The sequence below is a fragment of the Hemitrygon akajei genome, chromosome 5, assembly GCF_048418815.1.
Source record: "Hemitrygon akajei chromosome 5, sHemAka1.3, whole genome shotgun sequence".
Classification (NCBI taxonomy): domain Eukaryota; kingdom Metazoa; phylum Chordata; class Chondrichthyes; order Myliobatiformes; family Dasyatidae; genus Hemitrygon; species Hemitrygon akajei.
Genome location: NC_133128.1, coordinates 43,924,445 through 43,939,082, shown reverse-complemented (window position 1 = coordinate 43,939,082; position 14,638 = coordinate 43,924,445). Strand labels below are relative to the sequence as shown.

The 14,638-nt window shown below is 38.9% G+C and overlaps 1 protein-coding gene across 3 annotated transcripts in view; it reads left to right on the top strand.

Moving 5' to 3' along the window:
* Positions 1-13,145, top strand: part of tmem39a (transmembrane protein 39A) — a 57,860-nt gene extending 44,715 nt beyond the window's left edge. For all 3 annotated transcript variants that reach the window (XM_073045377.1, XM_073045379.1, XM_073045378.1), the window contains exons 6-9: positions 5,088-5,415; positions 9,329-9,516; positions 10,929-11,049; positions 12,402-13,145. In XM_073045377.1, coding sequence (XP_072901478.1) covers positions 5,088-5,415; positions 9,329-9,516; positions 10,929-11,049; positions 12,402-12,635 — 871 coding nt within the window. In that variant the 3' untranslated portion in view covers positions 12,636-13,145. The remainder of the gene's footprint in view (positions 1-5,087; positions 5,416-9,328; positions 9,517-10,928; positions 11,050-12,401) is intronic.
* The last annotated feature ends 1,493 nt before the right edge of the window (positions 13,146-14,638 follow it).

The window sequence follows — 14,638 nt, the reverse complement described above, 5'->3', positions numbered from 1 at the left end:
ATCTTGAGACTGTGCCCTCTTGTCCTAGACACCCCTACCATGGGGAGCATCTTTCCAGATCTACTCTGTCAAGGCCTTTCAATATTCAAAAGGTTTCAATGAGATCTGCCCCCCCTTCATCATCCTTCTAATTTCCAGTGAGCACAGAGCCAGAGCTATCAAACGTTCCTCATATGATAACCCTTTCATTCCCAGAACCATCCTTGTGTACCTCCTCTGAACCCTCTCCAATGCCAGCACGAGCCTAAACTTGTTCACAATACCCAAGGTGAGGCCTCACCAGTTCCTTATAAAGTCTCACCATCACATCCCTGCTCTTGCATTCTAGCCCTATTGAAATGAATGCTAACATTGCATTTGCCTTCCTCACAACCGACTCTGCCTGCAGGTTAGCTTTTAGGGTGTCCTGCACAGACTTCCAAGTCCCTTTGCATCTCAGATTTTTGGATTTTCTCCCCGTTTAGAAAATAGTCTGCACATTTATTTCTACCACCAAAGTGCATGACCGTTTATTTTCCAACATTGTATTTCATTTGCCACTTTCTTGCCCATTCTCCTAATTTAAGCCCTTCTGCAGCCTACCTGTTTCCTCAATACTACCTGCCCCTCCACCAATCTTTGTATCATCTGCAAACTTGGCAACAAAGACATCTATTCCATCATTGATATACAGTATAAAATGAAGTAGTCCCAACACCGACCCCTGCGGAACACCACTAGTCACTGGCAGCCAGACAGAAAAGGATCCCCTTATTCCCACTTGCTGCCTCCTACCAATCAGCGAACACTCTAACCATGCCAGTCACTTTCCTGTCATACCATGGGCTCTTAACTTGGTAAGCAGCCTCATGTGTGGCACCTTGTCAAAGGCCTTCTGAAAGTCCAAATATACAATATCCACCGTATCTCCTTTATCTATCCTACTTGTAATCTCCTCAAAAAATTGCAACAGGTTCGTCAGGCAAGGCTTTTCCCTTAAGGAAGCCATGTTGACTTTATCCTGTGTCACTAGGTACTCCATAACCTCATTCTTAACAAATGACTTCAACAACTTCCCAACCACTGAGGTCAGGCTAACTGGTCTATAATTTTCATTCTGCTGTTTGTCTCCCTTCTTAAAGAGTGGAGTGACATTTGTAATTTTCCAGTCCTCTGGCACCATGCCTGAGTACAATAATTTTTGAAACATCATTACTAATACCTCCACAATCTCTACCGCTGCCTCTTTGAGAAGCCTAGTGTGCAGTTCATCTGGTCTAGGTGACTTGTGTACCCTTAGATATTGCACTCACTTCTCTTCCCTCACACCCTTCAACATCTGACACACACCTAATGTCTTCCACAGCGAAGACTGATGCAAAATACACATTTAGTTCATCTGCCATCTCCTTGCTCCCTGTTATTATTTCTCTGACCTCATTTTCTAGCAGTCCTATATCCATCTCATCTCTTTTATTTTTTACATACTTGAAAAAGCCTTTACTATCCACTTTTATATTGTTTACTAACTTGCTTTCATATTTCATCATTTCCCTCCTAATGATTCTTTTAGTTGCTCTCTGTAGGTTTTCAAAAGCTTCCCAATCCTTTATCTTCCCTCTAATTTTTGCTTTGTTGTATACCGCCTCTTTTGCTCTTACCCTTGTCATTGACTTCCCTTGTCAGCCATGATTATACTATTTTGCCATTTGGGTATTTCTTAGTTTTTGGAGTACATGTATTGTGCATCTTCCTCATTTTCTCATGTCATTGCTGCTCTGCTGTCATCCCTGTCAGCACCACTTTTCAATTTTCTTTGACCAACTCCTCTGAAATACTGCTGTGTCAGATTTTACTTTCTTCCTACCATATTTCAAGTTCAATTCAATCATATTGTGATCACTGCCTCCTAAGGATTCTTTTATCTTAAGCTTCATCACTTCCGGTTCATTACATAACACCCAATCCAGTATAGCTGAACCCCTAGTAGGCTCAAGGACGAACGGCTCTGAAAAGCCATTTTGTAGGCATTCAACAAACTAACTCTCTTGAGATCCATTACGAACTTGATTTTGGCACACTTTTTCTATTTCCCGTTGTAATCTGTGGTCCACATCCCAGTTACTGTTGGGAGGCGTATATATAACTGCCATTAGAGTCCTTTTACCCTAGCAGTTTAGTAACTCCGCCACAAGGATTCAATATCTTCAAGTCCTAGGTCACATCTTTCTACTGATTTGATAGATAGATAGATAGATACTTTATTCATCCCCATGGGGAAATTCAACTTTTTTTTCCAATGTCCCATACACTTGTTGTAGCAAAACTAATTACATACAATACTTAACTCAGTAAAAAAAAAATATGATATGCATCTAAATCACCGTCTCAAAAAGCATTAATAATAGCTTTTAAAAAGTTCTTAAGTCCTGGCGGTAGAATTGTAAAGCCTAATGGCATTGGGGAGTATTGACCTCTTCATCCTGTCTGAGGAGCATTGCATCGATAGTAACCTGTCACTGAAACTGCTTCTCTGTCTCTGGATGGTGCTATGTAGAGGATGTTCAGAGTTATCCATAATTGACCGTAGCCTACTCAGCGCCCTTCGCTCGGTGTGCCATTCTTTACCAGCAGAGCCACGCCACCATCTCTGCCTACCTTCCTATCCCTCCGATACAATATGTAATCTTGGACATTCAGCCACGATTTAGTAATGGCCGCAACATCATACATGACAACCTGTAATAGTGCAACAAGACCTTATTTCATATACTCTGTGTGTGGCGATGCGACACTTTGAGTACTGTACTTGCTATCCTTTCTTGATTCTGCATCCCTAATGCATTGATACGCACCATTCTGGCTACAATTTTCACCTATCATCTGCATGCCCATCCTGACAGTCTGACTGCATGCTATCTTTGCTTTTTTACCATCCATCCTCCGCTGAGTCACTTCACTCTGGTTCCCATCCCCCTGCCAAATAAGTTTAAACCCTCCCCAACAGCTCTAACAAACCTGCTCATGACAATATTGGTCCCCCTGAGGTTCAGGTGCAACCCACACTTTTGTACAGGTCATACCTCCCCCAGAAGAGATCCCAATGATCCAAGATCCCAAAGACCTGCCCCTTCACCAGCTTCTCAGCCACGCATTAATCTGCCAAATCATCCTGTTTCTGACCTCACTAGCTAAAGACACAGAAAGCAATCCAGAAATTACTATCCTGGAGGTCCTGCTTCTCAGTTTTCTGCCTAGCTCTCTAAATTCTCTTTTCAGGACCTCTTTGCTTTTCCTTCCAATGTTATTGGTACCAATATGTACCAAGACATCTGACTGCTCACCCTCCCTCTCCAATTATACCACATATCTCCTCTGAACTTGCAGCCTCTTACCTTGAAACAAATGCCTTTAATATTAGGTATTTCAACCATGGGAGAAAGATAACTGTCTATCTATGCTTCTCATAACATCATAAACTCCTGCCATGTCTCCCCTCAGCTTCACCACTCCAAAGAAAACGATCTAAGTTTATTTAACCTCTTGAATAACACACACCTTCTAATTGAGGAAGAATCCTGGTAAATTTCTTGTATATCCTCACCAAAGCCTCCATTTCCTTGTTGAGCTATAGATATAAGTATATTAGTAACTTGCCATTGGAGAGAAAACATTTTAAAGTCTGGAGTGAGACAAAAAATGGAAAGCTTTGATGCAACCTTGGAGAGATGATCAACTTAACCTTATGGAGTCATTTTTACTGATGCCTATTGTTACATGTGTCCAAGCCTACCACAGTTCTTGTATTAGGTTTGCCTTGCTTTGTAGACTTGCCTTTCTTCTGCTTTTCTCCATATGCTTAAGTGATTTATATCTGCTTCCTCCTTGATGAACTTCTTTCCTCTTTCCTCATGTTTGTTCTTATTGGGGTATAGATTCCCCAGAATTTCTTGTTGGGTCCTAATGAATATTTTAAGGGATATTGTATCGTCCCTCCCTCCCTGAAATTCCTCTCAGCCCTCTGCTTATGTTTTGTTGAGTCATTCATAGCTTCTCCATTTTTGAGTGACATCCAGTTATTTTGGTTGTTCTGAAATGGCTGTCATAAATTTTGATATCCATAATTGTTAATTAGTCCAGCAGCTTGTGTGCCCATGTTCTGCTCTGGGCTTTCGCATGCTACCTCTCCATATTTCATGGCAGTATTTTGCTTCTACCAGTGTGCGTGATCACTCAAGCCGAGCATAATGTCCTCCTAAGGGGTTATCTATTGGTGGGTCCTCAGGTAGCTGTAGAGGGTGGTCCGGGATGCGTATATTTTGGAGCCCGGACTGTTAGGATGGATATCCTTAATGGAAAAAGCCTGTGCGTGACTTTGATTAGTGCAAGGAGGCTGATGCACGGGGTCAGAGTCCAGTGGCATGGAATGCAAGACGACTGGAGACCCTTCACTACTGCAGCTTTCCTCTGCCTTCACTGCTGTTGTGATGTGTCATCATCTTCCGCCAGCCAGAATGTCACAATACGGATATTAAGTGTTTTAACTACAAAATTCATTCTTCTCATATGCTCACTGTTCATAAATAATTAACTGTTTTTATCCCACTGCGGGTACTAGAGTCTAAAATTAGAGGCTATGGTTTTAAGGTGAGATGGAAAGGTTTTAGAGGGGGTGGTGTTTTATAGAATGAACTGCCAGAGGAAGTGGCAGAAACAAACAGTCATGTTGAAAAAAAAATCCTGGATAGAATTTGTCAATGTTATTCCTTGTTCTTGTTCTTTCTTCCTTCTCTATTTTAGATCTATTTATGTATTTGTTTAATTTTGTATATATTCATATAAAATATTCTCATATTTTTAAAAAGCAGCTTGAGTCTATCCTCTGACTTGCATTCATGTTCTCACTCATCGCTGGCGCATTACTCTGATTTCATTCCCTACTACCTTTAGTTTGGGCTCATCCTGTTGGCTTCCATTATTGTTGGCAACTTTTTTAATCCTTTGCTTTTAAATCTTTCTAGATCTACCAGCATCATCATTAACACCGTTAAAATGATATGTTTAACTGAATTCTCTCATTTTGCTGATTTGTTCATTTCTTTTTTCAGATTTGGTGTTTATGTGCCACTGTGTTGTTTCCACCAAGAAAATCGGATTCAAGCATTACCAGCGGATTGTGGTTTTCTACTAAATGGCCAGCTAGAAATGGGTGTTATCAGGCCAAAGGACTTCTTCACGCTCCTCAGAGAGTCATTCAGAGAACAATTTAATAATCCAACTTCTATCCCTGCCCATACTTGCCCACTCTCCCCAGATCTTATTCGAAATGAGGTTGAATGTTTGAAAATAGATTTCAATAAAAGGATAAAAGAAGTCCTCTTCAATTCACTATTTAGTGCCTACTATGTAGCATTTTTGCCTCTTTGTTTTGTTAAGGTGAGTTCTGTCAGATTTTTCTATAGGTGTGATTTTTCTGTATTGGATATAACTGATGAAGAACACAGAATGGATATTTTTACGTCATAAAAGGCAACATACTTCCTTCCATGACTGGAAGTCTGAGTAACAGGTACAATTTGTGTGGTACCATCTGTGGAGAAAGACCATAAGAAATGATGAAAATTCACTGGCCTGAAACATTCATTATTTTTCTCTCCATCTCTGATGCCTGATCTTTTGTGTATTCCCACTATTGTTAGTTTGCATTTGGATAAGTCCACATATTGTATAATTTAGGGGGTGGTGAGGCTGAATTTAAACCTGCCTTGTGCCTAAAGCCTTCCTTTATTTCTATTTATTGCTTTTGCTGAACAGGCAATTGCAGAGCAGTTTACAGGCCCTCCATGCCTGGAAACTGTTGAAGTCACAATGGAGAGGTTAAAGTGGTTGTGGTTGCTTTTGCGGTTCAATGAGAAAGTGCTGTTGTCAAATGATATCAACTGCTTTATGAGGAATATTTAAATTTACACAAGGTTGCAATGATACTAAGTTTAGTATAAAATTGTGTAGTTTAAAAAAAATCAGGTTCTTCTTTAATGTAAATTAGCTAGATTCACTGTTTATCTTTCAAACTCCCAAGTTCTGTACCATGGGATTAGGCCAAAATTGAAAATGGTCTTCAATTTTTCTGGAATTTTTTGTTTCCCTTCTTTTCAAGTTGAATAGTGGATCAGATACCAAAGGGGTCTATTGTTTCATCCATGTCCTTTCTTTCAGCAAATATTGTCATCCTGATTGTCCATGAAAAACAGCTACATCTAATCTTCTGATTCATGTTAATGATTGCAATCCCTAACTCTTCCTATCTGATCATTGTATTTCCATTTCTATCACATTGATAGTGATGAAATGCTTTGAGAGGTTGGTCATGACTAGACTGAACTCCTGCCTCAGCAAGGACCTGGACCCATTGCAATTTGCCTGTTGCCACAATAGGTCAATGGCAGACGCAATCTCGATGGGTCTCCACACGGCTTTAGACCACCTGGACAACACAAACACCTACGTCAGGATGCTGTTCATCCACTATAGCTCAGGATTTAATACCATCATTCCCACAATCCTGCTTGAGAAGTTGCAAGACCTGGGCCTCTGTACCTCCCTCTGCAATTGGATTCTCAGCTTCTTAACCTGAAGACTACAATCTGTGCGGATTAGTGATAACATATCCTCCTCGCTGATGATCAACACTGGCACACCTCAGGGGTGTGTGCTTAGCCTACTGCTCTGCTCTCTGTATACACGTGACTGTTTGACTAGGCATAGCTCAAATACCATCTATAAATTTGCTGATGATACAACCATTGTTGGTAGAATATCAGGTGATGAGAGGCTGTACAGGAGTGAGATATGCCAACTCGTGGAAGGGTGCCACAGCAACAACTTGGCACTCAACGTCAGTAAGACGAAAGAGCTGATTGTGGACTTCAGGGAGGGTAAGACGAAGGAACACATAGAGGGGTCAGAAGTGGAGAGAGTGACCAGCTTCAGGTTCCTGGATGTTAAGATTTCTGAGGATCTAACCTGGTCCCAACATATCGATGTAGTTATGAAATTTGTTGATGTGTGGTAGCAGTACTTCGCAATACATAATAAAAACTATATAGTAAGATGTATATATTGTATACAAATTAAATAAGTAGTGCAAAAAGACAGGAAAAAGCAATACTGAGATAGTGTTCATAGGTTCATTGTCCATTCAGAATTCAAATGCTGGAGGGGAAGAAGCTGTTGCTGAAATGTTGAGTGTGTGTCTTCAGGCTCCTGTACGACATCCTTGGTAGCAATGAGAAGAGGGCATGTCCTGGGTGATGGGGTCATTAATGATGGATGCTGCCTTTTTGAGGCATCATCTTCTGAAGATGTCCTGGTGCTGGGGATGCTAGTGCCCATGATGGAGCTGGCAGAGTTTACAGCTTTTTCCAATCCTTAGCAGAATGCTCTCCACTGTGCACTTGTATACATATGCTACTATCTTTGGTAACATATCAATTGTCCTCAAACTCCCTATGAAATATAGTCATTGGTGTGCCTCCTTTGTAGTTGCATCAATATGTTGGGCCCAGGATTGATCCTCAGAGATGTTGGCTTTCAGGAACGTATAAGTGCCCTTTCCACTTCTGATCCCTTGATAAGGACTGGTGTGTGTTTCCTTGACTTCCCCTTCCTGAAGTCCACAATTAATTCCTTGGTCGTACTGAATGTTGAGTACAAGGTTGGTGCTGTGATGCCACTCAACCAGCTGATCTATCTCACTCCTGTATGCCTCCTTGCCACCAACTGAAATTCCGCCAACTATAGTTGTGTCATCGGTAAATTTATAGATGGCATTTGAGCTGTGCCTAACAACACAGTCATGGGTGTAGAGAGAGTAGAGCAGTGGGCGAAGTACACATCCTTAAGGTGCGTCAGTGTTGATTGTCAGCGAGGTGGAGATGTTATTTTCGATCGCACAGGTTGTGATCTTCCAGTGAGGAAGTCAAGGATCCAGTTGCAGAGGAAGGTACAGAGGCCCAGGTTTTGGAGTTGGCCAATTAGAACTGAGGGTAAGATTGCGTTAAACAATAAGCTGCAATCAATAAACAGCAGCCTGATGTAGATAGAGGTTTCCCCCGCTATCCGAAAGTAGAGCGTTCCTATGAAACCTTTCTTAAGCCGAGATGGAGTAAAGCGAAGAAGCAACTACCATTAATTTATATGGGAAAAATGTTTGAGCATTCCCAGACCCAAAAAATAACCTACCAAATCATACCAAATGGCTCATAAAACCTAAAATGACACAAACATATAGTAAAAGCAGGAATGATATGATAAATACAGTCTATAATAAACTAGAAATAATGTATGTACAGTGTAGTTTCACTTACCAGAATTGGGAAGATTTAGCCAAAACCGATTTGTAGAAAAAAATCAGCATGTACACATATGCGCGCACACCTGCCCGCGCAAGGCTTTGCGGTCATGGTAGTCTTTCTCAGAGTGTAAACAAGTTTAAAGCGGGCGTCTTTTTTCGTAAAAGCGAAAATCCTTTTCGGATTTCTTTCAGTTAGCGAAAACAGGTACTAATGTAAGTCTTTTGTAAAAGCGAAGTAGCGTGAAGTGAACTTTAATGAAGTGGGGGGACACCTGTACTGCTATTGTCCAGTTTATCCAAGGCCAAGTGAAGAATCAGTGAGATTGCATCCACTGTTGACATTTGTGGTGATGGGCAAATTGCAGCAGGTCTAGGTCTTTGCTTACGCAAGAGTTAGTTATAGCCATGACCAACCTCTCAAAGTACTTTATCAGTCATTGAAGTAGTTCACCCTGCTCTTATTGGGCAATGGTATATGATTAGTGCCTTTTTGAGGCAGGTGGTTGTCCCCAGGTGCAGCAATGAGAGACTGAAGATGTCCTTGAAGTTTCCATCCATTTGGTTGGTACAAATGAAGTGATATGCTACAAAAAGTAGAGTTATGGAATGGAACAATAACATTATTACATGAATGGGTATTCCGGCTTTCTAAATGGATTTATAATAATAATTTATTTATCAAGCATTTTTCATACAAGCAATGTAGTTCAAAGTGCTTTACAGTGCGATAATAAAAGACAAAAAGATGTTAGTTAAAACAAGATTAAATAAATAGGTTTAGCCAACATCCCTTGTAGCTTTAGGTGTTGAGTTCCACAGTTTAGGAGCATAGTTCAGAAAAGCGGACCTTCCAATTTATTTTGAGGAAGATTGTTTAAATTTAAGAGAGTTGGAGCAGGATTATAAAATGAAACTATTCTGTGATGTACTCCGTGATTTGTTTTTACATTGTCTTTCTATTATCTGTGTTGTTTAAAACTGGATTTTTTTTTGCAGAGTACACAGTACTACGATATGCGATGGTCCTGTGAGCATCTCATCATGGTTTGGGTAAATGCCTTTGTTATGTTAATGAGTCAACTACTGCCTCCCAGGTATTGTGATCTTCTTCATAAATCAGCTGCTCACCTGGGAAAATGGCAGAAAATGGAACACGGTTCTTACAGTAACACACCACAACACATGTAAGTACTGTATTCAGACAATTACTTTTAAGGTCACTATGATTGAAACTAGTCAGAACTTCCTTGATTTATTGCAGGCTTTTTGGGCTATATAATGTCACCAGTATAACTAGTAGTTTACAACATGAAAGCTACTGATCCACGCTTGGTATATTGCAGAATAAGAAGTAAAATCCAAAAACTTGTGAAGTTTTTTTTAGGGTCATTGCAACAAAAAGAGGAAGTGCTTAACTATGAGTGTATTATGCTGTCACTCAGGTACAAAAATAACTTGATTGCACTGAAGAGTAGGAGGTGCCTTTACTTGATTTCTTTTAAAATGGGATGACCATTGCATGTCAGCTACTACATGCGCTTTGCAGTGAGGTCCTGTTGCGATGCAAGGAGGTCCAAGAATATTGAAGAACACACAGCAAGACGCATGATTTTGCACAACCTATTTTTCCTTGATTTCCCCATAGTGTATACCTCTGATCTCTTTCCCCAATTGCTCCTCTTAGTTAGTATCCTCCTCAGATCCACTTCACTCCCCTACTTCCTAGTTAGCCCATTCCCCAATGTCCAGGTGCTAGATGTTCACTCTAAAAGGAAGGCTACCCACTAACAGCTATCATTCATTCTTTTTTGAGGTTGCTCTCAAAGCACCAGCAATTACTACAACCTAGCCCGAACCCTTGATCTCCCAAAACATCACTGTTGGATTTACTTTGTATTTGGAGTGCAGCAGAAAACAAAGATCTGACATCCTATTGTCCTGAGGATGTTGGGCAAAACCAGAGATGTGAAGGAAAATAACCTGGAAAATGTTGGAGAACACCCAACAGGGAAGCTGGTATCTAAAAAGAAACAACTATTGTTTTGAGCCAATAACCTTTTTATCAGAAGATGATGGGGTTGAATACCTTTTAAATTTTACTGATTTAAAAACTTCTGAGCTATTTACTAAAAATAACTACATAATTTATAACTAATGGTTCATCTGTTTTTAGCAATGTAAACTTAAAGCATAATTTTTTCAGCAGAATTCCAATTATTTTAGGTTTTCTCTTAAATATATTGATGAATATGTTAAAAGCAGTCCATTTAAATGTAGTAAATGTTCTGCATGTAAACACATTAGGGTTCAGGTTAGGTTGTTGATTTGGTGATATGTACATTTAAAAGGAAACATGCAAGGGTAGACAGTGAAGGTGCAAATCCTTGGCTTATTAGTTCCAAAAAAAACTCTTGACAAGCCTCCTGCAGAAAGAAATGGATAACTTTTCATAACAACAAAGCTGAAAATGTTAATTCAGATGTCAAGTGACCTGCTTGAGTATTTTCTGTTTTTGCTCCAGATTTCCACCATCTACTTTGCTTTCAAACTGTTAAGTTTATTTGTGCTATATTATCACATTTAATTAATCTTTCAGATGGTCTGAAACAACAATTTGGCCACAAGGTGTGCTGGTTCGACACAATCGATGCCTTTATAAAGCTGTAGGACCCTATAATGTAGCAGTGCCTTCAGATGTTTCACATGCCAGATTTTATGTAAGTAGTTATTAATACATCTGAAATAATTTTCATGGTCAATTAATTCTAAGTAGTAACTTAACAGTATGTGTAAACCCCACTGAACTTTTCAATGCTAGTTGTAAAATTTGACCACCACTGGTTTTCTTTTTCTCTATTCCCTCCACTCCCACCCCCCCCCCCCCCATTCCTAAACCAGATCTAGTCGTGGAGTTAATTTTTGTTTAATGTACTGATTAAATTTGCTATCTTAAGTACATAGCAACATTCAATTCACATTGGTTAAGGTAAACTCCTTTTCACTGGATCCAAGTATTCAAGAGAAAAGCTTGTGTTCTGTTGCAATGTAATATCCTCATTTATACCATTGTCTCAGCACTTTGTAAACTTCGTCCATTGGTAAAGATCAATTTCTTAATCTTAACGATGAAGCAAGGTACTTGGCAAATTGATTTAATATTTTCATTAAGTGTTAAAATTGTTACAGATGTAGCTGTTAGCATCTGATTCAAATTGTATGGTCCTGAGTTTTAATATTAATCAAAGGTGTTAACATGACAAAACTGGAATTCTTCAATAGTTCTGATATGATAGCTTAAATTGGCTTGACTGGCAAGAAGTAATATACTAAAGTAAGAAGTGCTGGAAGTATGTGATAGAACCAAGAATTACCACTGCTAAGGCATCTACTGTCCATCTCCTAGAAATTCATGGGACCAATCATGTGCACTTGGCTATTGGATTTGGACAGAGGTCGGTGTTTGGTGATGTTTCATTTTCTCTTTCATGAAAACCTCATCACCAGCTGCAGAGTATGGGAGGATTAACAATACTGCAAAACTTGGGTTTGTCCATTACGGAACAGTTTATTTGATCATTACACTTGCATTACTGCAGGATAAAGAATGCACTGTTGATTTTTTAAAAGTTTATTTCAGCATTCTGCATTAACTCCAGGGAACTTGAGCCATGCCAACAATAGGATTGAGTGCAAAGATTGTGGTAGAAGTGACATTTTCTTTATCTGTCCAACCCTCGCCCTATCCAACAGCACTATGAGAATGGTATCACTAGCACGAAGACTATTAGATGAAAGGAAATGTTTTATTGTCACAAGATGACAAAAGAATAAAGAAATGGAACCTTGCCTTGCTCAAGCTGTAAACAAAAAAATAGATCAGTGATGTAACACCATAACTGTATTGTGGTAATGAGACTTGTACTCTTTTTATTAATGCTCAAGTTGACTTGAGCACTTAATTTATGTTGCGGTTTTTGTTTGCTCTAATGCTGCTTTTTGTAATTATTACACCTCTACATTCAATCAGAACAGCAACAGAAAGTTGATCTAACTTTTCTTTCCTTTGTAGTTTTTATTCCATAAGCCGTTACGGATCCTGAATCTTCTCATCCTTATAGAAGGCAGTGTGGTACTGTATCAACTATACTCTCTGCTTCGGTCAGAAAAATGGAACCATATACTTTCCTTGGCTTTAATACTGTTTTGTAATTACTATGTCTTATTTAAACTGTTAAGGGATCGGATTGTGCTTGGCAAAGCATATGCTTATCCTCTGGGCACCATTGGACTGAAATCTCATTAGGCAGCCTAAAATAGGATGGGAGGGATCGGGGAAAAGGATTTAAAGAAATTATTTTGATACTGTTTCTATTTTTCATGCAGTGTTTAAATATTTAAAATATTTTATATTTTGTATACTTGGATATTTTTAAGAGCTATTCTTTGCATATGCCAGTTGTATTTTTGTCTACTTAGCAACTTCACAAGCTAAGTGTGTGCTTTGCTCCATATGACAAGTGCCATTTATAATCGCAATAATCAAAGTGTATTGATCAGAGGAATAAAGGATAATATGAGAAATCTATTCTTTTATGTTGTCACCTTGAGGTCATTTTAAGCTATTACTGTCTAAACATGTGAATGGAACTTGTGTTCATAGTAAATGATTACATTTATTGATGTTCAGATATGAACTTGTTTAATATATAGGGGTTTACAGTGGTGTCTGTGAATAAAATACATTCTTCAGTTATTGTTTACATGATACCACCTCTTCAAAGACAAATGTATCAATAAATATGAACATTCCCAATTTGCCTTCTGTATCCATTAAATGGTTGGATTTTTTTGCTGGTAATGAATGCAAAAGGGGTAAAATGCTTGCATTATGTAATGCTGCTAGTTTTTAATATTAAATATTTTTGAAAATAAATAACTAAACCAGACAAATTAATTCTCTCCTGCTGGATTCTCCAGTCGAGCCTCCATTTGAAGATGAATTGCACTTCTCCATAAGATGTGGTAAAGCAAGATGGAGTTAAAATTTGTTTCTAAAGCTGCCAATAAAGAGCAGATAAAATATGATCTAAATTCCATTCATGTTATAGGCTTTCGCCGGTGTAACCGTGTTTAAAAGTGGAAAAATAATTGAGCATTGCTTTAGAGAATTTATGAAATGGACAATAGAAATCTTTAACACATGGATAAGATAACACATTTCTTTACCTTTTTATAGATAAATACTATTTTTGATAAACATTAAAATTAAACAATGCTGGATACAGTGAAACAGTTAAAATTTTGGTTAATTTCGAACAAAGTTAAGCTTGAATGTAAAATAAGTTTGTTAATTGGTTTATTATTGTCACATGTACTGTGGAAAATCTTTGTTGTGCATTCATACAGATATATCTGCAACATGACTTCCTTAACGTTCTATTCAGCCTCCTACCAATGTAGGCAGGCATGCCATATGCTACCTTTACCACCTTAGCTACTTACATAACCACTTTCAGTGAACTATGAACTTGGCCCCTAAGATCATGCTATACCTCAATGCTATTAATGGGTCTACTGTTGACTCTGTACTTTCTTCTTTTATTTGACTTCCCAAAGTGCCACACCTTACACTTGCCTGGATTAAACTCCATCTGCTATTTTTCTGCTCATATCTGTGATTGGTCTTTTACACTGTTCATAATTCCACTAATTTTGGCGTAATCTGCAAATTTGTTAATCCACACATATTTCCATTCAAATCATTGATATAGAGTATATTACAAAGCAGAGGTTCCATCATTGATCTTTAAGGAATACCACTGCTCATGGATCTCCAGCCAGAATAACTGCCTTCCACCCCCTACTCTTTGTCTTCAATGAGCAAACCAGTTCCAACTCCAAACTTATCAAATGTCTTACTATAGTCCATATAGTCCATCCAATACCTTACCCTCATTGAGGTCTTTTGTCACTTCCTCACAAAAACTTGATTGAGTTTGTAAGACATGACCTTCCCTGCACAAAGCCATGTTGACTGGCTTTACGAGCAGGCTGTGCCTTTCCAAATGTGCATAAATCCCACCTCTCAATATCCCTACCACCAATGGGTTTCACTGGTCTATAATAACCTGGATTATCCTAATTTCCTTTCTTGAGCAAAGGCACAAGATTTACTACTCTCCAGTCCTCTGGGACTTCGCCTCTCCCAATGTTCTGTGATATATGCCCATCAGGCCCTGGGGATCTGTCCTCGACATTTTTCAGAAGACCCACCACTTTAGAATCATAGAGTAAAATAGCACAGGA